Here is a 24,071-nt window from a genome sequence, read left to right on the forward strand (position 1 = left end):
CCTGCCTCCCTCCCTCCCTCTGCTCCTCTCTCCCTGTGTCTCTCTCCCTCCCTCTGTCTCTCCCTCCCGCACACATAGACATACAGAGCTCCTTACACTGATTTAGCAGCCGAATTAGGCGGTCCTATTTTAAATATATGTTCCCTCCCACATGTTTTTGGTAGGGATTTCTATGCTCCTTTTTGCACTAGTCTGTCAGATTTGTCAAGTTTTTCTTTTTTGGGAAGCAAAGCTTTACTTGACTGATGTTTTGGGTTTTTTTCTCTTTCTTTTTTTTTTTTTTTCAGCCTCCCTGTGCAGTTCCACACTGTAGTAAAAGGACTACCACTAGTAGTAGCCAGGAGTAAAGCATACAGCTCTAAAAATGATAAATACCAGATTACTTAGGCACAAGTCAAATTTAAAGAGGAAAAAATAGCTTTTGAAGAGACAGGCTTTGATGCCTTTACTCATGTGAATAACATCGTGTTCCTTCAACAGCTTCCCTGAAGCTGGAGGATTAGTGACAGAGCAAGTATGTGAGCCTGGGCACAGAGAGGTACAAGTATGACATAAGGGTTAGCAAGGACTCCTTTCTAACAAAGTTGGCTTAGGGAAGTTAATAAAATGCTCTCAAAGACTTCTAAACTGGCACTCATTAAGTGTGACATGGCCAAATGAGGTACAAAAAAAGGACGAATTTTTTAAAGTAATATCTGTATACGGATCTCCTAAAATTCTTTGGTAAGAAAACGTTATTGAGAGAATCAAGATCACAATAGTTACAAGATTATCACAAAAAGGGCTGGTGTAATATTCCAGGATGCTGGAGTGCAAACTATAATCTGCAATTCCACCTAGGGATTCAGAAGTGTGTAGGTAACACATATGAGTGAATATACATTGTTTTATCTAAGATCATTGTTAGTGAAAGTTTACATATCAAAATATATGATAAATACAGGAGAAAAAGTCCAGAAGGCACATTGAAAAGACAGGTAGTTCCTGGCTACTTCTGATCTAACAATCTTGTAAATACATTTGTTTTAAGGGAAAGTGATTACCTGTTATTTGTGAATCTTTATTCCAATTCTTATGGAAACCGTATTACAGCTCAGCATATCAATAAACAGTACAGCAACAAAGGTTTATCAAGAAGTCCCAACTGTGTTACTAAGATATAATGATTCATAATTCATTTGATTCTCTCAATACAGAAGTTCAAACTTGCCATGGTAATTCCTTATGAGGCAGAATGCAGTGGACTGGCAGAAAGCCTCTCCAGGCAGCAAATCTGTTAGCAGATCTACCTAGAAGATCTACTAAAAACCCAAAACAAAACCAAAACCAACAAACAAAAAAACCCCAAAGGCTTATTAATTCAAGTTAACATATCATCACTCTTTTCAAAAGGCTTGCTGAAATGTATTTATTCAGATAACCATGGGCAAAAGGACTGAGGCTTTGGGACTGGAAATTTAGAGGTCCGCAGGTACTGGAAGCCAAACATCTAAATAGTGGGGTTTTGCAGCTAAGTGGCTATGTGTTACTTCTCAGTGCTTGTAGAAGGCTGAAGTCCCCATGACAACAACTTACCTACAGATGCTGATAGAAATACTCTAAAATTTTTGTGCACTAGACTTTCACTGGTATTTAGCCACTTATTTTCCACTCCAGTAGATTATTTTCAGAAATCCACGGGTATCTCTGTACAAGCTGACTTGCTTGTATGGCTTTAAAGACTCAAGTCAGTGGGTTATTGAAGAAGCCTCTTGATCTCAAACCAAAAGTGAGAGTGCTGAAGAGCGAGCTTCTAGCAAACCGAGACGTGGTCGGACAGCAAAGGCTCAGGATGTGCCCGTAGTGGACACGACAGGAATGCACAGAAGCAGCTGGACTAGTGCGGAGTGATGGAGCTGACATGTTGAATACAGCAGACAGTCGGGATAACCGGCACAGGCAAGAAGTCCTCCTGAAGTTCAGCTTCTGGTACTTGCATCAGCTCATTGAGGGGTGTAGCTGTTGGTGTGCAGAACGTGGTCGGCAAGGTGTCAAAGCAACAGTGCCTACACCGAGGTTGTGCTTCCTTGTTGCTGCTGCAGGGTGGTAGTTTTACAAAAGAAACAGCTGATAGATCCATTTCTCGTTTTCCATGGACAGATTATCTAATTTGCGGGTAAATTGTTATCAAGGCCAAAGATCCAGTGTGGACCTGGCAGGACGTAGCTCAAATGCAGCGGTGTGTGAACACAGCTCTATTGCTTCCAGAAACCCAGCCGTGGTGCAGCCCTGCCCACGCTGCACCCACCTGAGCTCTCCTGGCCTGGCTGGCTCCACTCAGGGCTTGGGGTTAAGGATGCTGCCAGTGGGCTGGCACATTTCTGCATCACTGCCTGTGAGCTAGCCCGGCATCCTGGAAATAAGCACCCCAGGAACCGTGGAGCAGAAACACTGAGTGGGCAGAAAAAGAAAAACTATCTAGGTTTGTCATTATCCAGGGTATTCAGCCTCTCATTATCATGTGTAATGGGGAGCTGAAGAGTATCAAAACAAAACACCGAGGAGGGCACTGGCTGTCTCTTTTTATCACAACATTTCTGAGTGCTGCTGCCTGTGCTCTTTCCTGACAGAAGCAATTTCCAGCCACCCAAGATCTGGCAACACAAAGTGCAGGAGAAGAGGTGAACCACATTGCGTGGCTCAACTTCCGTGCTGGGACTTGCCACAGGGCAAGATCTGTTTGCAGAGCTGACCATGCAGTCAGGAAGCCACTCATTTCAAGACAATAGATATTGAACACTATTGTCTAGGGGCTGGACAAATGCTCTGTATCTACATATGTTCATGTCTTCTACCATCACTTCTAGTCAGAGGCCTCTGCTTGAGTTTTCTGCTAACTGGTAGTACTTAAGTTTTACTATGCTGTATTTTCATTTGCTAGTTAGTAAAAAAGGATTTAGTAGGATCCATTGAAAATATTGAATATATGAATGCACACTTAGAGTAGGTGACAAATTTCAAGTGGCAGAGTCTTTACTACTTCGTGACACAGATATGCACAAATACACATACACACCTAGTAAGGCTGATGCATATTACAGCCTCACTCTACCACAGCAACAGCAGCTCAGTAACTCTCTTCATTAAAATATTTCACCAAAATTACTGCAGTACTCATTTCTAAGTGGGTAGCACTGACATGCAGAGTAGCTTTGTTTCCACTATAATATGAAGACTGAAAGCAAATGAATGCAGACCTCTAACCTGTCCCCTGAAAGTCTTAATGAAGCAGCTAACAAACAAGACCAGTAAGTCAAAATACTTTGGTTTCAAAGAGAGTTTGAGAAGATTCTTCATTTTTGAGCAAAATGTAGTGGCTGCATTGAATTGTGATCTACACAGAGATTACCTGTGCTCCGAGAGACACAACAGCAGAAAGCAAGAGATATGATAAGATGCATACAAGCAATGTCAGTGCAGACAGAAGAGAGAATCTGGCAAAAACTTGCTAAGGGGGTTTGGTGTTTTCAAACAGGTTTAGCAGCAGGCCTAGAAGATCAGGCACTTGCTGATGGTTCTTAGTCACAGACCCTTAAATAAATCTTAGTTTTGAGATCATTTCTCATGCAGAATTTTTAAGGTATACAGTTTTTGTTTAAAAGATATTGCTTTGTGTAACAGCTGGGTAAAGGCTATGTTGTGCAGCAGCTGACAATTTGAATTCAGTAAAGGGAAGCTCACTAGACTTCATCTCATCCTCATTACAAATCTAACTTCAACACTTTTTAATGAAGGTTTTTTTTTAATAATTTAACTAGTGGACATACATGTTTCAGTCAGCACAAAAATGTAAGATCGCTCATGTCTCCCTTCCTCTTTGTGCAGTGATTCACAAGTAAATTAAGTAGGGGAAGCCTCTCCTATTTGGAAATGACAAATAAATTCACTTGTTCAGGGTCTGACACTCACCAAGTGGTATGTCCCTGTCAAGGTTTGATTTCAGGGTGACAATAAACCATGGCAGGTGTATTGTTAACCCCCTCTCCCCCACTCTCCCTCTTTAGCCCCTCCCTCTTCCCCCTTCCCACTAAGGACAGGCAATCGGAAGGAAAAGAAGGACAGAGAGAAGAGAGTTGGAAAAATTAAAAATCTTTTACTAGTGCTACTAATAAAAATAGAGAAAATAACACAAAATATACAAAGCCAATCTTGAAAGTCCTGGCAACTGCTCTGGCAGATGGGGGGCCGGCACCCGAAGTCCTGGACTGGACTCTGCAGCCAACCAGAACTGGCTTCAGTCTGTTACTAGGCCTCAGTTCGCAGGGCTACTGCCAAGGTCCTCTCCTAATGTCGGCCATAAGGAAAAGAGACCAGATCCTCGTGATCTCCCACTTTTATATGAAGTATCACGTGAATGGGATGGAATACTTAGTTGGTCAGTTTTTGGTCACCTGTTTCAGTTCACTGGTCTCGCGGGATGTACATCCAGTCTTATCAATGACCTTGCATACCATCGCTATGTCTACCAAAACATGTATCTAACTTTCAGGAAAGTGCAGTTAGTAAGAAGACTTTAGCTGACAGGAGAATTCACTAAAAGAGAAACTTGTTTCTAACAAAACCAGGACAGTCCCCTGAGGTGAGGACAGGCAACAACATGACTGTATATAACTGTTATGGCACCATCAGGGACAGGTGTAGTTTTGGACACAGGTGTCCAGATTCAGACCAAGTTTCTTACTCACCTGGCCCATAATCTTTTGATCACAGTTGGCCTTTCTGTAGTGATTTACATGAACAGGTCAAACTTTTGTAGAAAGGGGAACTGAAGAAAGGTTTTACCATATAGCAGGCTCACATAGTAGGTCTACCTCTGAATGCAGAGGATGGTGGCTTCAAAGGCCATAAGTTGTTTCCAAGAAGTCTGTACAAGGTGACGATGGGTACACACATCTTGTGAAGCAGGTGCATGCTGCAGCACAACCCATTGTGCTCATCTCCCCAGCACTCAAACGAGTCTCCTGGATCTACTATTGTAGATGTACACAAAGAAAATAATAATCTATGTTACAGAACAAGCTATGCCTGCAAAAGATTTAGAGAAATAGGAAATTTCCTTGGGAAATTTTTAGTGGGAAGTGCAGAGTCTCCTACATGGTGGGTCTTTGTCCCACTTGTGGGACCCAAGGTGCATGCTGCTCTTCTGGCATGGGGCTGTGGGCCACGCTTTTAAAACCATTATATCCTTTGCTTTCCAGATTGTGAGTAGGAAATGTACAAGGAATTAAAGTGACCAGGACTGAGATAACTGGCTTGTGATCATTACACAGCCACTGTTAAATGTATCTTCTCAGCTGACCACTGCAAACTTAGTAAGCCAGTACTATAAAGTCTTGACTGCATATAAGGACAGAAAGCACAGACAAACTAAATGATTTCTGCAAGATCATGCATAGCTATGTCACATCTAATCCCATCCAAGTGCTTCAACAGAAAGGAATAAATTTCCTGCTCTCAAGCAAGTACCTTCAAGTCTTTTCCACCACATACTACCACAGGAATCAGAGAGCAGAGTATTCTCCAAGCTGTAACACCCCAAGATGTCATGCACAGCCTGGCAGTGCTGGCTCTGTTCAAAGACAGTGCAGCCACGCTTTTTAGAGCTGAACTCCTAACAAGTGGCAGTGGAGTTCAAATTCTGCAGTTTTTCCGCATTTCTCAGGCTATGTGAAATAGAATATTAACTTATGCATTATTTCACTTAAGGTAATCTGTGACTGAAAACCATTTATACAAGAAAACAAGGCATGGGAAGAACACAATAGAAAGTTACAAGTATAATTGAGATGGCAAGGCAGGTAGGGGGTTAACATTGTTTGGCTTTAACTTCTTAACGCACTTGCATCTAAATTGACCTTAGGTAAATAAAATAACAAATGCCCTAGAAGGCTTATTTGAAATACACTGATGTGTTTGTCTTGTGTTTGAGAAAGTTATGGAGGCTGAATTATGTATGCTGTAGATGTTGCCAGCATCAGAAACGTCTTTAAATAATTAGAGCAACTGGGTAGCCAGGCATCTGTTTTTTTCTTTTAATGAATGAGGAGACCTCATGGGCCAAATGAATGCATAATGTTGGCATGCTTGGCTTAAATGGATGAATACCAAACTTACACTGTGTAAATTTGACCCACTGAGTGTTTCTCAGTGAAGATGGCAATGGCCATGTTTCCTGAGACTGTAGAGAAGCTGGTCTCTGTCAGTAGGCCCCAGGTTCATTTGTTTGCTCCACAGGGAAGGCAGGGAGAAAAGGCAACAAAAATCAGCCTTTTCAGGTTTACCAGGAGGCAATGTTCAAGTGAGAGGTGGCAAGCCCCTTACCCTGGATCTCTTGCAGCGTATGGCATGGGAATGGGGCTTGGCTGGGAGTTTGCTGGCCTGGCTGGGCAGGCTCAAAAAATCAGGGTTCATTGTGGGAAATGGGAAAGAGACCCTTTTCTATGACTGATATGTGGAGAACTTGAGTCTTTTCTATTGAACACTGACAATTTTAACTGTCATGAATTTGAATTGCTTTTTTTAAAAAAGTTCTGGACAGTTACTTTTGGAAAATTTGACCTAATCTGATTCTAAAATAATTAAAAGACAAGAAAAGTGGACTCAGGCTTGAAAAGAGAATCTAATGTGGCATTTGAGCAAACTCAGAAGTTACTGTTATTTGTAAAGAGTGTTTGTATACTCGGATAGCAATTTAATGCGTAGTGCAGTAGCTGTGGGTATGTAGACAATAAAAGGACCAATTAGTCATCTGGGTTTGCCTATAGAGCTTTGACCATACCAGAAAGAAGTGATGTTCAGCTATTGCTTTTCTTTAATTATTTCAAGATATAGCTCTGTAGGAAAAAAGAAAGCAGATGGAGGATGCACTTTAACTATCATGACCATCAAAATTAGTATTTTTACCATGTAGCTGAATCTACCCATACCTCCTATGCCACAGATTCCCCATGCCAGATTTAGAGCAGAGGCTGCCACAAATGCTGTATTGAAACATAAATAAAGTGAACCATAAATACTGGGGCTGGAACAGCTCCTGTCACATTTGGGATGAGGAAATGCCAAGGGTGGCTGCTTGGGAGGAGTTTGCCCTGATTGTGACCACAGGCCTTTGGATCTGAAAGGGTGTAACCAGCTTTAAAAGCTGGACGACATTATGGAGGTGGACTGTGATGCTTGTATCTCACCGGTCCACTATCAGAAACCAAGTGGCACCACAATGGAAATACATTTTAGGAACCGGTTTTTTGGCAAAACTTGCAGTTATGACTGAACAGAACTAGGTCTGTAGGAAGTGCAACATATGGATTTTGTTCATCTTCAATCCAGTGTGGGTGGGGATTGAGTCTTTCCAGAGTAAGTGGAATATATTTCATTGCTGTACTACCTCATATAAAACCTGATTCATCAGCATAAAGCTTCTTGTATAAGAAATCAAGTTGTCTGTTTAGGAGAGTGCACTTTGTTAATCAAAAGTTTCAGCAGTGCTGGATTCAGTGCTGAAGTTTGCAGTTGAGGACTACAGCTCTCAGAAAATACAAATGGCTTTTTCAGCATGCTTTCCCTATCTGTTTACTTCCAGCGTGAGCCATGTGCTATCACTGTCACTGTCAATTCAGTTTACCCAGAATACCAGATCTCACTCTGGATTCCACTGCCCCTTACCTTGGTAGTAAAGCTTGATTATTCGCTACAAATTGGGCCTGGAAAATGTAAACCCAGTAACAGTCTTCAGTCTGTTCTTCCTGACTATTTTCCTGATGTGTTTTCTGTTTATGCTCTGTAGGGCATCAGGTGTCAGAGCAAGTAGGTGATGCCAGTAAAAGCCACTTCACAGTAGAGAGCTCATGGCTGTATCCCAGCAACTTAATGCATCCCCTCTGTGGTGCCCTTATCCTTGTCTTCTCCAGCTTTGGCTCTCAGCACTGAGGACTGTACAAAATGCAGTGTTTCTGGAGGCAAAATGCAGAAATCAGAGTGCTGCTCTGGCAAGCAGAAGTGTCCAAACATGCAGTGGAGCCAGAGCTGCCAGTCTGTTTAATGGGTGGATTAGGGTATTTTCTTTACTGGTATGCGTTTTTTGAAGCAGTTATTTGCCAGAGTTCATGAAAAGCCCCTCTGCATGCACCCCTGTGCACAGACTCACCATGTAAGGGCTTACATCGCTCTCTCCCAGTTGAATGGTGATGGCTTGGCTCCTCTCCAGGGTCTCCTTGCCCACTGTGCTTGTAGAGGCCCATTTGCCTCTAGGGATGGAAAATTTCCAGGAGGGATCATGCCCATGTACCTGTATAGGAATGGGGGATGTCAGCATGTGGTGGGAATACACTGGGTTCCCCCAACTCCTGTGTAGTGCTGCACCCACATAAACCTCTGTTTGTGTGGATCCAGGTGCTGTCAACACCTTCCTTGGGGGACGGTACACACAGCAGAAACAGACAGTCCCATGTTTCAGCAAGGTTAAATTTAGTTGGGAAGGAAAGGAGAGAGGTTGTAGAGAGCCCTGGCGCTGAGGGCTGGCAGAGTTGGGAAAGGCAATGGAGAAATGGGAGGGGAAAACTGTGGTCCTACTTGAAGGATGAGGCAGGGGGAAGGTGCTGGGGAGTGCACCTGGGTGCTCTGTGGTATGGATACAAGGAGAGTGTAGAGCAATGGCAAGGACCTCTCTGGGCATGCAGACCCCAGTGGACTGGCAGGAATGTCATCATTTGCCCTCCCCGCCATCCCTGCCCCATCTCTCTGCTGCTCTCACCTCCAGTGGGATGGGAGTAATGGTGATTCTGTTGTTTAACTGCTCACCACCAGTGAAGGTATTGAAGCTCCCAAGTGCTATCAGTCACTAAAACAAGTTTTAAAAATTACTCTGCTATGTGTGAACCAGCCCAACAATGGAAATGCTGTTGTCTGCCTAGGGTAGCTGGGCTGGACAGTAGCTCTGCCACTTTGGGGGCTGCGGGGCAGGGCTGCAAGCAGGACACTCACACACCTTCCTTCTGCTCAGGGTATTTGTGACTAAGCTCTTGTTGAATGTGTGTGCAAAGGCGTCAGGGCTGGGGAGTGCAGGCTGTGAAGAACTGCTATGAACCTTTTTACTGCTAATTTCCATCATTTTATCCAAGCATCAAGTTGTTTGGGGCATTTTCAGGCACACAGAGCTGTGAGGTGTACCCTAAGGGACAAAAGATGTAGACACAAGTTTCTGCAGTGCAGTAGCATGTATCTATGCTTTTTGTAAGCCGGTAATTTCTCACAATTCATTTCCACTTAAAAAAGCAGAAAGCAGACAGTATGCATGAATATCACTCCGTGCTGTAGTAGTTCAGTTAACTATAAACTCAGTAATGTAGTAATAGAATAGCAAGTGAGAGCCATCTTTCTTCTATAATGCTTTTAAGGGCCACCAAAAGATACAGTGCATTTTTAAATGCTTCTCTGAAATCAAGCCTTTGGAAGAAATGCCGTTCTTTTGTTACATTAGGAAAAAAAAAAAAAAAAAGCCCACCCAAAACTCTTCAAATCTTATTAGGAAAAATAAATCTCTCTGAATGAGTCCTATCCTCTTATCCTCTGTTCCTTGCCTTCAGTGCCACAACCACATATTATAAGGTGAGCTCTGCATTTTGATCCCCAAATTAAGTAAATTACTTGCAATAAATTGCTTAGTCACAAGCACAGTTAAACTGGAAATACCATTTGCATTCTTATAATTGCTGGCATTAAATCTCCATAAGAATTGTAAGAGGAAAGCCTCTACATTTTATGCTTGCTAACTTCTTAGAGTGTTTTATATTATGCAAAATACTATAAAGGCTTTTGAACTACTTTAATAATTGACGTTTTTCACCTTAAGTTCTCAAAGCTCTTTCCAGAAGAAAGCAAACAATGAAAGAAAGTGAAAAAATGTTTCAGGAGAGAGAAAATTAAATTATATGCATGTTCTTATAAAGTATCAGAAGAAAAGAAAGGCAAGCAGCTTTTGCAGAAAAGAAAGCTGAGTATCACAGAGCTTACAGAAGCAAGTTTGAAAAGGACCTTGGGTTACTGAAGACAGAGAGGAGGACGTGTATCTGTAGGAGGACCAGGAGCCTATCTCCTAGGGCTTGCTCCACAAAAGGCATCCTAGAAGTGGCAATTCCCCACAGCTGCTTGCTGCCATCTCCAGTTGCCAATGACCACCCTGCAGCTGTCCTGGCCAGCCCTTGCCTTCCCACACCTGAGCTGCTGTAGGAGAGCTCTGTCCTCTAACCTGGCCTGCTTCCTCTGGATTGATGGTAATAAGGCAGCGCTTCTGCAAATAGCTCAACAAGTAGCTTTGAAACTGGTGGCTTCTGTCAGAAGAGGTAGAGATGTATGAGGATATTGCCTTTTATTTAATCCAGCAACAACAAAAAAGATGTTGCAGGCAGGTTCTGGTTTTCCCAGCCCTGTGAGGGATGCACACAGTCCTCACAGCTTCCGGAGACATCCAGAGCTTTGTGGATGCATGCTGTGATGTGCTTGCTGGGGAAGGAGCTGCTCAGGACCAGGCAAAAGGAAAATGTTTCCTGCTGCTGCACTCACAGCCCTGCAACACCACACCATGTGCTGAGGTCAGTGCTCCAACTTTGATTTGCAAAATCCTAATGGTTTCTATTGCATCCTGGTAAGAGGCTGGGAAGGCCAGGGAATAACTAGGGCCAGAGGAAGGCTGAGCAAGGCATTTGTTGTGTTAAGTTTGGTGAGTTACAGCTACAGCCATACCTTGGTATGTCCAGATCCTGGTTCAGTTTCTGCATCTCCACTGGCAGCTGGCACGTTGTACTTCCATAATGTCCTTTCAGGGAGAACAGAGAAGATCATCCTGATTCAGCATAAGAGAAGGTGTGAGGCCTGCAGAGCCACGTAAAGTGGTGCTCTCCCCTCCTAAGTGAGCTAATAAAGTACGTAACCAGGCTGCGTCAGCTGCAATGTTAAACATGACACACTGCCTTGCGTTACAGCTCACTGATTGCTTTGGCTGTTTGCTCTGGTGTGGTGGAGTTGCTGCTGACAGCCCTGGTGCTTCGCGCTGTGGTTCAGCATTCAGCCCCCATTGTGTTTGCTGAGCTCCCCCCTGGCTGTGTCCTCCTCACACAGGCTTTCTGCCATTGAGCCCTCTTTGCCATGAACCTGGATAGCTTGTATGTGTACTCTGCATCCACACTTAAAGGAGCTTGGGTGCTTGATGGGATGCTGTCAAGAGCTCACTTTGTCTCCTTTGTGGCACTGCACGGGAAAGCCTGTAAAGAAACCTGCTAACAACAACTGTTTCCTTTCGGCTATTTTTGCCGAACTAAGCAGACAGTGATTTTTTTTTTTTTTTTAATTACATTTTAAAGCTTCTGTGGCTCTGAAGTGGATTTCTTTGGTCTTCACAAAATTAATGCTTTACAGCTTGCTTTTTTTCGCAATTTCTTTCAATAAGTGAATACCTTTCATCATCTAGTAGAAAACCAGTTTACAGGAATGAGTAAGAAAATTGAAACAAGTACTGATTTCATGTAATAAATTGGGTTAATTTGTGATGGGTAATTGTTTGCTTTTAGTCTGTTGTTCTGTTTATTTATTTTCACATGCAGGGGGGAAAGAATTTGGTGTTACTGTGAGAGATGCAGTTTGCCAAACGACTCTACCTAGTTATGGGAAGTTTTGAATAAACTCCCTATTTGGTTTGGTTTGCATTTCCAAGGTTGGACTTTCTGAAGGTCACAGTCAGGGCATAAAATAAGGCTGCTGTCTGATAAGAGATCAAAGAAATGAAAGACAATGGATAAATGGACCTCAAAAGAAAACTGAGTATGGCCCTCTGCACACCAGCTTTTTCTGTCATCACGTCTGCTTTTCTACAAGAGCTGTGCATGCACACCATGACGCATCAACAGGCTGAGTGCAGAAAATGGGTGATTAAGAACTTAGCAGCACCTGTAACTGAGGAAACTGGTACAAATGTTAGATTTCATTTACCTCTATCTTTATATTTCTTTTTCTGGGAAGAGCTTTTGAAGACATTCTGTGATGTCTTTGTTTCATCTGTAGCAATCTGTGATAGTGCAAGCAAATCTCCATGGAGTCAGTTGCTATGAAAACTAGTTCCTAGGAACTAGACGTTGGTGCTTGGGCTGGTATTGCAGAAGAGATTTGCAACATCGTCACTTCTGACGTCCTCTAGTATATAGAGTGGAAATCAACAGGTTGGAAAAGAGCAGACCTAGAGACCCCATGAATGGATGGCAGAAGTGATGTGTGCAGGTTTCATGAGTTTTCACACCATAAATGGTTGTTGGCTAGTATTTAATTTACTGTTGTTGTCGTGGCTATTTTTCCTAATCTACAAACCTTCAAAAAGTCTGACAACAGTTTTAGGCACAATAATTTTGACAAGAGGGACTAAATCTATCTTGCAGTGCACAAGGAGTTGGTCTTGGTGTCCTCCTGTCTCTAAACATTTCACTTGTTCTGTGACTTGGCCTCATGTTAACATGCTGTGGATGAAATCTTTGCGAGTTACAATTAATCGGTTTGCTGTTGGTTTCAAGGGAATAGGATTTCTGTCCCCTATCTCTAGCATAAAAAGGAATGACCTTTTCTGCCCCTGCTCCAAGAAGCAGATAAACACATTGCGTGGGCATGACTGAGAAGGAAGAGATGTTTTCCCTCTGCTGCCCTCTGTCTCCCCTCAGCACTGTGGGGAGAAGCTGCAGGGAGGATGCAGGTGTCATGACTCTTTGTGAAGGAGACCATTGATGGTGGGGTTTGGTGCTGTTAAACTGCTTCTTAATCACAGTGTTTTATACAGTGAGGGGTAGGACTGTAGCAGTGGCACAAGGAATTTGAGCCAAAGCCCTGAATTTTCATCACTCCAGGCAGGCAGAGGAGTTGTCTCTCTCTAAATATATTTAGGGATTTCTGCAGCTAAATGCCATAATCAATGACAACATTTCAAATGAATAGCCCTACACATATATTCTGTGACTGCAATGTGAATAATTGTGAACGCTCCTCAATTTTCCCCTTCCCACTCCACTCTCCTCCCTCAGCCTAAGCACAAACACTCATTTCAGGGCTAAAGATATACTCTTAAATCAGTTCTGACATTTCTTTGTTGTTGCCTAACGAAGGCTGGGTTGATGGGCTAAAGGGAAGTTTTATGTAAGTCCTTGCTGAGATGTTGTAGGACTGGAAGTGGGCAGCAGTTGCAAATGTTGGCGTTTGTCTCTGGAGTTTATTTAACTGCAAGCCTGGGTGTCTGCACGGTATATGGGGCTTTATCCCTTTCCTCCTTGGTTTTCTGAGTCCCAGTGAAATGTCACAGTCCCGAGGGCTGTGGGGTTCAAAGAGCAGCCACGTTGTTGTCCCCACCAACTTAACGAGGTGCCTCTGTGTGCCTGTGTTTGGGGGGAGATGTCCCACCAGGGATGTGTCAGCCACTCCTCCTGGCTTTCCCAACCCTTTCCAAACACTTTTACACTCTGCTTCTTTCATTAATTTGGTTATTTGTTTTTTAAGCTTGTTGCTGAGCAAGTCAAATCGACCCACATCTGGTTAACAAAGCCTGAAATAATTGTGACTAAGTCAAAGCAGTGCTGAAGGGGAAGATCAGCCACACAGACCAGGCTAGTTTTCTGGCCCTACTGATCAAACTTACTCCTTGCTGGGTTTATCCAGGTGTCAAGGAAGGGCTTGAATGGCAGCCCTTGCTGCCTTATAGTCTGGGCTTATACAGGGATTTACAGACCAACGGTGATAAGCTAGTTTTCTTACATGGTCTGGAGAAGCTTGCTTTGCTGTGTTGTCCTTATCCTAAGGAGTGAAAATGCCCAGTTCAAAATGGGGGATTCTTATGGTCAGCTGTAGGTTAGGGTGGCAGGACAGTTTTGGTCTTTGAAGATTAGATAGGTCAGTGAAAGTAAGTCAGTAAGTCCACGAGACCAACAACAGTGGTAAACCTGCTGTTGCGATTAAGTAGAGAAAATAATTTCAACACTGTTAATGAGTGTGACTGCCTAGACTACAGCTAGTTTTTAGTTTGCTTTACCGTGCAAGATCCAATATTTAAAAAATAAGATAAACCTGACTTTTTCATGGCAGAAGTGCTTTGGGTGCATTCTGCTATTCAGAAAGCAATCAGATTCTTCAGGACTAGAGGCAGCTGAGGCATGTCATCATTAAAAACCTTTGGGATCTACAGCTGAGAGACCATATGTTGAGCTTCTCTAGACCTGACTGTGCCCACTGAACTGCAACTGAACTTGCTGGGTGAAGTACAACTCCAGATTTTGCAGATGGAGGCATTAGGGAAAAGTCTTTAGGTTATTGAGCAGATTCACTGAGTGGGTCTTATTTGGAGAATATAACTTAATGAAGCCAGAAGTATTGTTCTGGGTGCAGATTGTGGCAATATAACTAACACTATTAACTTCATTTCTGTTGCATATGGTTGTAAAGGGGAAATGGCCTCAAATTCATGTAGTCTCTGCAAGAGGACTTCAGGGAGGTTACTGTTGATAGAGTTTTTCTGATAAATATGTTAGGCCTATTCTTTGCTGCTAGCATGGTAAATGTTTAAAGGGCTCCTTATGGACAGAACTGGTAAGGGCTAACATTGTGGGAACTCCTCATGTTTCACTATTCCATGGTGATGTTCTGTTTTCATAGGAGGCTGAATGATGAAAAGCAATTGCAAAAAGTTGTGCCTGCTTCACAGCAAGAAATCTTAGTAGAAAGTGTTTTGGTGTTGTATTCACCTGTGCTAACTTCCTGGTTGTTGGCTGTGCTCTTCCTTATCTGTTGCCAAAGTACCTACCAATAGTGCATATTGGATATAATATGGTATGTGGCAATAAAATGAGCTGCAAACATGGGGCTTGGAACATGGGATTTCTGTTAGACTGAAAATGTGAAACTAGGGTGCCGTTTCTCCTCAGAGTCATAGCAAATCAACAGAGATGTGGGTGGGCACCAGCAACCATTACACAAAGCCAGTGAGTGGGGCATGAGCAAAGAGGGGGTCTAAACTATTTTGAGGAAGACTCAAGTTCGCTAAATACCATTGCAGCCCAGAAGTTGACAGAGACTTACTCTTCTTAGGCGTGAGTTGTGATTGTCAAGGTTTTCAGCTCCTTTATCTGTAGGCTCCTTTATCTGACTGGTTATCCTAGAGCTCTCCTGGTCTTTCCTCACATTCCTCTAAGAGAGAGTCACCTTTTCCCACACTTTCTGATCCCAGATGCTCCACCTCTTGTAAAAGCTCTGACTTCTTTCAGAAGCTGAAATGTTCAAGACCTTCTTGTGAATTTAGCCAAGGTCTAGCAGTGATATTTGTCTCTCAAAGAAAAGATAGCTGGTTGAAGCAGTACTGTAGCTCACCAAAAAGGCAACAGCTCCTCAGACATGGGTCTAATCTGCACTCCCAGCCCATGAAAGCAATTTTCTGGGCAAATATACTGTGCTACACCTCCAGTCCATGCAGGTGTTTGCCTGGTTCAGCTGGATTATGTCATCCCAGGGAAAAGTGAAATTTGAGATAAGCATAGCAATTTTACTGTCCTGGTAGCCCATTTTCTTTGTCCTTTTATATGTTGCATGGCTGACCTGAGTCTTCCTGACTTGCCAAGGTATTGTTGAGCTTGGGTAGTCAGGCAGTGATCAGTGACTTTCACTGAGTCCTACCTTCCCTCCTTTGGATGCCCTGTCCATGCTATCAAATTAAGGTACATTATCTTTCCAGGCATGTGTGTTTTTAAGAATGTATAGTGTCTTTCAAAGAATAAGGTGTATCAGTTTTCCAAAAGTGAATGTTTTCCCTTGCCATGACTCCAAGGATGGGGAATGGTCTGGTAATAGCTCCCTCAAATTGTGGGGAGATGTGGGTCTCATCTCTGGAGCTGGGACTTAAACTCTCAAATTCTTGAACTGGTCATTTGCCTGGGCTGATTTTTTTTCGTATGGTACACATGAGAACGCTGCTATACTTGACCAACTTCCAGCAAAGGAAGCTGAGGACTGGATTGTCAGGTCACACAGTATCAATCAAGGATGAGCTAAAGCCTGTTTTCCATTCCCTTTAAATCCACATATAGGCCACATGTTATCCCAGGGACTGGCTAGCTTGTTCTCAGATAAATTAGTTTTGTTCTTTTCATAGAGCAGTTTACCAGTGGTGAAAAACATGCTCTGAGTTCGCTAAGCTTCTCCCACTTCTCTGTGTGAAGGTTATATGATATGAATCCATTTGAAACTTATCTTGGGCGCATGGTAAGGCTTTGCCAGGTCACATCACTAAGACACACTCACGCTCCCATTTGTGCTACCAAACGTTATTCTTGACTTCATATTTCCTTTTGCAAATACTGCAGTGGATGTGACACACACAGGCAGCTCCTGCTCGAGCAGCTTGCACTGACCTTGTGCTGGACCTGTCTGATGTGCCTCTGGCCACATCTGCACCCTCCAGGACCAGCCCAGCTTTGTTCTCGTGGTGGTTCCTTGCAGCCACCAGGCTGGCTGGCATACAGTGTCAAAAGCTACTGGAGGGTGTCAGATATCAGCAAGGGAGGGTGTTTATTGAAGTGACTTCTGTAAGTCCTTCCAGTCCCCTTTTACGTGGTTACATCCTATTACGTAAATAAATGTTGTGTGTTTCTTATTCCCAAAAGGCTTCTGTCTCATTCAATGAGCATTGAAGATGATGACTATTGGCACAGACAGCTGGTAGACATTTATTTTTGGATTTTTTTAGTTTTTATCATTAGTGTGGCCCTGATTTTTGTATTAATAAGGGGATTATTGCTTTCCATTAAGTAATTTTCTTATTGTTCTGCGTTCTTATTGTATTACTATTTATTACTTAAATCTTAAATGTATTTTTGTCCTTCTCCTGTGTATCAAAAAAGATGCATTCTTTCTTCCTTTTTATGAAGAGCTATTGTTTTATACAGAGATTACATCCTCCAAAAAAATCCAAACCCCAACTCTCAGGACTATGTATTAAATACGTATTTGTGCACTCAAAACTGTAGAGGAAAACACAGGCCCAGGTGACAGGCTCCTGTTCTCTCCTGCAGTCACTGCAGTTCACTTAGCTACCTCTCTTAATCTGAATGTGGATATATGACGTTTTATAAGAGTCTTCCAGGCACAAAGCATCTTGAAGGATCTGTGTAGATGTATATCAAATAGTACCTTTATTCTTCTGAAGAAGATCTCATTTTCAGCTTTTAGCCTGCTTCATCTCAAATCACATAACTGCCATTGTAGAAACATATGCTGACCATGAAGACCTCTGAGGTTATTTTTTTTTTTTTTTTACAATTGCACAGTATTGGAGCTTTCCATATACCTAAATCATCAATGCAGGAATGGATTTAGGCCAGCTACTGTGGAGTCTTGGCTGCAGATAGGAATTAGTCACTTCACACTACATACTAGACACAACCACATTTGACCCTGCAGGCATCCTCACCTTGGTCTGTAGAGTTCCTGGAGTGCTGCAAAGATCCTTCGCATTAGTTGATGTACTGAGAAGGTTCAGACTCCAACCCTTTTGTGATTTGAGAGGTAGGCAGAGGGACACATATAGCCTTGCAAGAGAACGTGGTTTGCCAGGCTGGCTTGTCTCCAGGATAGTTGAAGATACACACCTGGCAGTATTACCCACCTTTTTTATTATTGGCTGGGGTGAGAACATTCACCAGGGTTGAAGAAAAATGATGTTCTTGTCCAGCCATACCCTCTTGACAGAACTTTGTCTCCATCTTGTGCTCCTAAGGAAAGTGCCAAACAGCAGAACATGCTTGGATGGATCTCTCTTTTCAGTCTGAGCAGCAAAGAATGAAGGATTTGTAGGAGTGGAGAGACAACCAGCAATGGGGTGCAAGTCTGAGTAGTTCACATTGTAACAAAGTCACTGTCTAAAGGGAGGTAGAGGGGGATTTCCTGTTTTCTGGTCTCTGCTTCAAGAAATGCTTTTACATGAGTCATTAGATAAAAAGGCATAATAGCACTGAGAACAGGGAGTGGACTGCAGTATGCTATCCCACTCCCTCCAACTACACACTCCAGTTATTCATGTTACCATTAGAAATGTCAAAGCTATTAAGAAATTTTGCTGTGCATTTCAATGTGCTGACACCCTAAAGGATTTTCAGCTTGGCAAAAAATCCAGCAGAGGAAATGTGGGCCCAAAAGTTTTTCTTGGCATAAATGAACAAATGATAAGTGTAACTTTTTTTTTTTTTTTCTCCCCTAAACGAGGAATGTGGAAATTGAACACAAGTAAGTAGCCCAAGTGAAAGGGTTGGTCAGTGACAGGGATGTTGGTAATCCACCTGCAATGCCAAGTTGTACAGATGAATATTAATGAGTGCCCTTCATGATTAATAACTGCAGTGATTATGGTATAATACTGACCTGTTGATGATTATGAGTAATATTTGTAATAAGAAGAAATCAAGTAAGAGCTGATGAGATTCTGAAACACATGTAAGTACACTAATTACATAACCATTAAGAACTCACCTGCTGAGTGTACTAATCAATAGCTAAACAAAACAATTAGCTAACATTTGGAAATTAATATGTAGAGTAGTTAAAGGCAGATTTTAAAGCATGGCTTAAGGGCTTCAACCATTTTGCTGAATGAATTTTATTATATTCAGGCATGTTATTTTTGCTGGAGTGCTTTAATGATGTCAACAGGGCTGTAAGTACAAAAATGGATGATGAACAGCTAGCAGGGATTTTTTGGCCAAGTTTCTTGCATCTAGCAGTGAAACATAGCTAATCTGTCTCAGATTCTGGTGTAACAAGCCAGCAAATGCTGAGAGCATCCTTTGGAAATGGTAGGATTGCTTGGCCTACTGCCTTCTGCCAAACGATGCTACTTAGTTTTAGTGTGCCATACATGAAACCAACCCCAACACTTAAAAAATCTCACAATCATGTCCAGGGCTGAGCTGAAGAGACAGAAGGAGCCTATCTGGTGAAGTTTCTACACCAAAGGAAGGAAGATCTGAATATTGTGCTCCACCCACATGACAGGAGACCATTTGGATACTAGTAATAGTCAGAAGAGCTCATTTGTGCAGGCTGGCACCAATCCCTCCAATACAAAACACACTGAAAAAGGCCTCTGGCAGAGGTAGCAGAAGAAGCAGGTCCTATATGCCAGCCCACGCTGCCTGTTACCGTGTGCCTTCACACAAAGTGAAGCAGCAGCACTAGGATGGGATGTCCTCTCTTGTTGAGATGTGACATCTGGCCTTGCCTTTGGCACACCCATGGACTTTTTGCATTAATGTAAAACTATAGTGTTTCTAAAGAGAAAGCACTGGAAGCAGGTAGTCCTTTGCTTCAACAAGGTGAGTGGGAGCTCCCTTGTAAGACCATCCCAGATGGGATGGTCCATTGTAAAAGAAAATCCATGTTGTGGGGAGCAGCGAGGTTATGGGGAGGAGTCATTTGACTCCAGGACTCCCTATGCTGGTTGCACTGTACTTCATTCTTGCTGAGTAAAAAGTGTAAAACCCCATCATGTCCCTTCAGCATATTTAAACTGTGTCTAGCCTTGCTGACTGTCTCAAGCCCCTGGGGTCTTTGTGCCTCCCTGACCAGCAGCATGAGCTGGACAGGCAGAGGAACCCATCTGTGGAGGCAGCAGCAGTGACCAGTCTTGTCTGGACACATGTGGGACCAGAGACAAGGGAAGAAACACAGGACGTAGGCAAACTTTTTTACAAATTGATTTGTGTTGATTCAGATGCTTGAAACTCTGAAGAACATTTCCTTACCTGTACTTGAGTGGTAATGGATTCTGGACCTTTTCTTCTGCCTTCAGCCACTTGCTGCTGTCACGGGTGCAGCTACAGGGCACTGGTGCTTTTGGGGTAGAAGCTTTTTAGCTTGAATAGCTTCAGTGACAAATGTGCTCTTGCTGTTACTATACCTGGAGCACAAGCTGCTGCCTGCAATGGTATCCATCCTCTTTTCCCTTGTGTGACCTGCAAAACCAGATATTCTGGTCTACAGTTATGCAGTCCCATGATATTATTATATCTCCACAAAGAAGAGTAGCCGTAGGCCCTGCAGGAAGGAGGTCTGCCGCAGCCCAGCCAAGGCTTGTGCTGTATTGGCTGTTTCCAGTTGTCTGTCAGCAGGTATGCATCCTTTGGCTCCTGGCCTCTTGCTTTCCTGCTTATCTCGTTCTCCTCCTCTTATATTTTTCCTCTGCTCCTATTCTGATTCATTTTTCTACTCCCTCCTCTTCCCCCAATCTAACTTGACCATATGGACTCAATGGCATATGAACTAGCAGAGATTTCAGCTGGCACGCTCGGTACAGGAATTTGTGGGTGCTCTTGGAAATGGCCTTGTTGCTCCATCTTCCCCTTTGCCTTTTTTACATTTTTCTCTGTCTTGAGTCTGAATCTTGCAGATCAACTACAGTGCAGCAGGGCAAGAATTTTCCCAGTCATCCATAAATTAGTGGAAATAGAGACTGAAACCTAGCCTGGCATCTATGGCCTTGGAGCATCTATGGGCAGGTCTGGCACACCTGTCTGGCACACATGTGGCTGCAGGTACCTCTGAGAACCGCAGCCGATGGAGCTGTGTGGCTGTCATCCTCTTTGGAGGAAAACCTGAGCACTGTCAGCAGCAAGAAGGCTCAGTCCAGTGTGGATACCAAGGCAGATTTCAGGCTACACGTAGGAGCTTTCAAAACTGCGTGCCAGCTTTGGCAAACCCAGCCAGGCTTCATCCAGCTGCGACAGGAGTTTGCCCTAAATGATTTAATCTATTTCTGCAGTTATGGTATGCACTTCTATCTGGAAGCAAACTGTTTGCTTGTTTGTTTTTAATTATTTATGGTAATGAAATAGCACCAGTATCTTAAAATTTTCCACAAAAATGAATACTCTTGTAGTTCAGATCTGTGGCCATGAAAGAAAACATGGTTCCCCAATGTCGCTTATAATGTTTATTTGTTTTTAACTTCAAACACAGGTGATGTTCTCAAAACAAATAAAGCAATAGGGGAAATGAAGGCGGCTCTCTTTGCAACTGTCCCAAGAAACACATCTGGAAAAGCATACTTTTGCAAAACAGCTACAATTTAGCACACCCAGACAGTGAGATTCCAGAAAGTCATAAATAGCAGTGAAGTTAGCCATTAATGTTGTTGGGTTTTTCTTTTCTTCCTTGTTTAGTTTGCAAATGGCACTACACGAACCCACAATTTCCACAGTTGATCCAGAGACATTTTTACAGAAGTCTCTGATTATGCAGTTAATTTCCAAGATGGGAAATTATGAAGATATATCTCCTTTGAATCTGTAAAATAAACTGGAATAATGGGATATTATTACATGCGATAGTCTTGCTACCAATTTAAGCCTACAGCTCAGCTATTTGAATCAATGTCCTTAGTTGCTACTTAGTTACGTTTACCTAAAAGTCATTTTTACCCATAGGCAGGTACAAAAACCTTCTTTAGAAGCAGCAGTGAAGTGTTGGATTATGTTTTGTAAATAGCTCTGATGCCACACTTCATCAGTACTCTTAAAACTGTAGTGTCATTTTTGGTTTCATTGCCTGTACAACATCTTTTGCTCCACCAGGTAGAAAAACAACCAGTTTGGAGACAGATCACTAAAGTTAAAGGCCAGCTTTCCTGAGCCCTGCTCACTGGGAAGGTCAGGGAAGGAGGAAATAGTTCTGCAGACCAGTGAGGAAAAGTATGAAGCCACCGTTCAGACTGCAGCCACTAGCAAATGCCAAGATCTACAGCTCCTAGCACCCATTTAGACACACACAGAGTCAGGCACAGCGGATCAGATGCACAACCATGCAGGGACAGGATCTGGGAGCCCATGGCAGGCACCCGTCGGTGCCCACAGGGAGCAGATGGCTTTGCCTGCCAGTCCACAGCTGTTGGAGCTGCAGCAGCTCCATGGCAGTCTCAGCAGGGCCTGTCTTCTCCTACAGCACCATGGAAAACTGTCCTCTAGGGGTGGGACTCCTGAAGAGCAAAAACCATATTTGGAAATATAATGTCCTAATTAGTAACATTTGGATAGGGACATATTAGTTATTTTTGTTAGCTAATGCCTGCTCTTCACAAGTCATTCCTTCTTTTCCTGTATGAATGTGAAGATGAAATGTTTCTGGCACTGAGTGTTATGCCCACATTGTAATGTGCTTCATGGCTTTTTGTACCTACATAGAAGGAAAATATCACTTTACCATCTGATTTGCTTGAGTTGCATAGTCATCAGTGCTATAGAAAGAAACAGATGGACTGGAAATTAAGAAATCACTCAAGCGCTGATCTGAAGCGGGTCTTCCTGAACACAAAGTGAGTGCATGTGTTAGGTGGCCAAAAAACTTACAGTCTATCACATTCAATATCAGGGTTATTAGATGGTGTATCAAGAATACCAAAATACACTTCCCTGTTTGCTGGAGGTGGGGTATTGGTAGGACTTCCCACCCCAGAATCAGGGCTTGGTGCAGGGTGCATTTCTCCCACATACTTCTCTTCTTTCTGAGAAGGTTCTTGTTGTTTTTGCTTGAGGTTTTTGAAACGTTTGAGCTTCACAGGGTCCTTGACTTCCTTGGCACAATGGAACAGGATGAAAATGTCCCTCCGAAATTTGGAGCTCATTCCAAAGTAGATAATGGGATTATAGAAGCTGGCAGACTTAGCAAACAAACTGGCAAGGATGCTGGTAAGATTGGGCACAGGGTAACCATAGGCAGACCATATAGAGATGACAGCATATGGTGACCATGCAATAATGAAGGCTGTGCAAATGACAATAGAAACCTAAAAAACAGAAGAAGAATAGTCTTAAATCTATTCTGGAAGACCACATCAAGGAAATAATACACTGGGAACAGCAGCTTGGATGCTAATTTTGACATGGTGGTGTGCTTGAGCAATACCTCATCTAATGGAATGAAAGTAGCTACAATCTCCTGCATGTTTATATGAATTAAGAGGGTTTTGGGTGGACATAAGTCAATGGTAAATAAATTGAAAGCTCCACTGTAACTTCTGTATATGCTTAGAAGTAAGGTAACTTCTGAAAGAAAAGAGCATATGCCAAACCAAACTTTTGATTTTGGGCAGTATAACCCACTCCAATTATATTTAGATTATTTTTCACATGTTATGTAGCACAAATACTAACCAACTGTTAGGGTGGCAGTTTTAAACAATCCTCATATTCTTCACAGAGTTCAGACTCTCTAACTAGAATTTATAGAGAAATGAAATGTGACTGATACATTCTGTTCTCTTCTGTTCTAGTTGGGACCAATTTTGGGAAAGACAGATTTAATTGAGGTAAATCCCACCCAACATGAAACCCAAACTCACCCTGGTGACGTCCCGCTCCATTCTCCTCTGTCTGTCTGTGGGATCACCCAGTCCTGTTAATGCATGGCTTAGCTTGACGGTATTGATAATTGACACATATGAGAAGACCATGACTGTTACAGGTAGGAAAAAACAGCAGATAAAAATGGAGACAATGTAGGACTTGTAAATTGTTGAGAAGTTGGCTTTTGCCCAGTCTATCTCACATGTGCCATACATACGATCTGGAAAGCAAAAATAAGTTGGTTAGCATTTTTAGAACATTAATCTGGTTTTGAATGATTAATTTATCTGTTCAAATGCTGTAGTTTTCTTCTTTTAAGCATTAAAGAATGGATTAATCTTTCTGTGGCATAATTTCATACATAAACAATTTTTCAAGACCAGCTACACTGCAACAAGTTTTTATGTGTATTGTAATTCTGTCCTGTTAAATTTTCAGTGTAAATTCATAATGCACAAACTGTTGTTTCAGAACAGGAAATCACAATACTTTATTAGAAATAAAATGGGTATTCATTCAACAGGTTTGATATTGACTGTTATCTACCCTTATTTGTGATAATTTTCTACACAGTAACTTCCTAAGATGAGCACTGTATCAGCATAACAAACAATTGTAAAGAGACAATATGCCAAA

General features: G+C 42.5%; 1 protein-coding gene across 1 annotated transcript in view; it reads right to left on the reverse strand.

The window, feature by feature from the left end:
• Nucleotides 1–22,435: 22,435 nt before the first annotated feature.
• LOC309438104 (visual pigment-like receptor peropsin) overlaps nt 22,436–24,071 on the reverse strand; it is a gene marked incomplete at both ends in the record, with an annotated part of 29,666 nt that continues 28,030 nt past the window's right edge. Inside the window, 2 exons of the mRNA XM_082049012.1 lie at nt 22,436–22,876; nt 23,432–23,655. Coding sequence (XP_081905138.1) covers nt 22,436–22,876; nt 23,432–23,655 — 665 coding nt within the window. The remainder of the gene's footprint in view (nt 22,877–23,431; nt 23,656–24,071) is intronic.

Source organism: Streptopelia decaocto, assembly GCF_964273445.1.
Source record: "Streptopelia decaocto genome assembly, chromosome: 3".
NCBI classification, from domain to species: Eukaryota; Metazoa; Chordata; class Aves; order Columbiformes; family Columbidae; genus Streptopelia; species Streptopelia decaocto.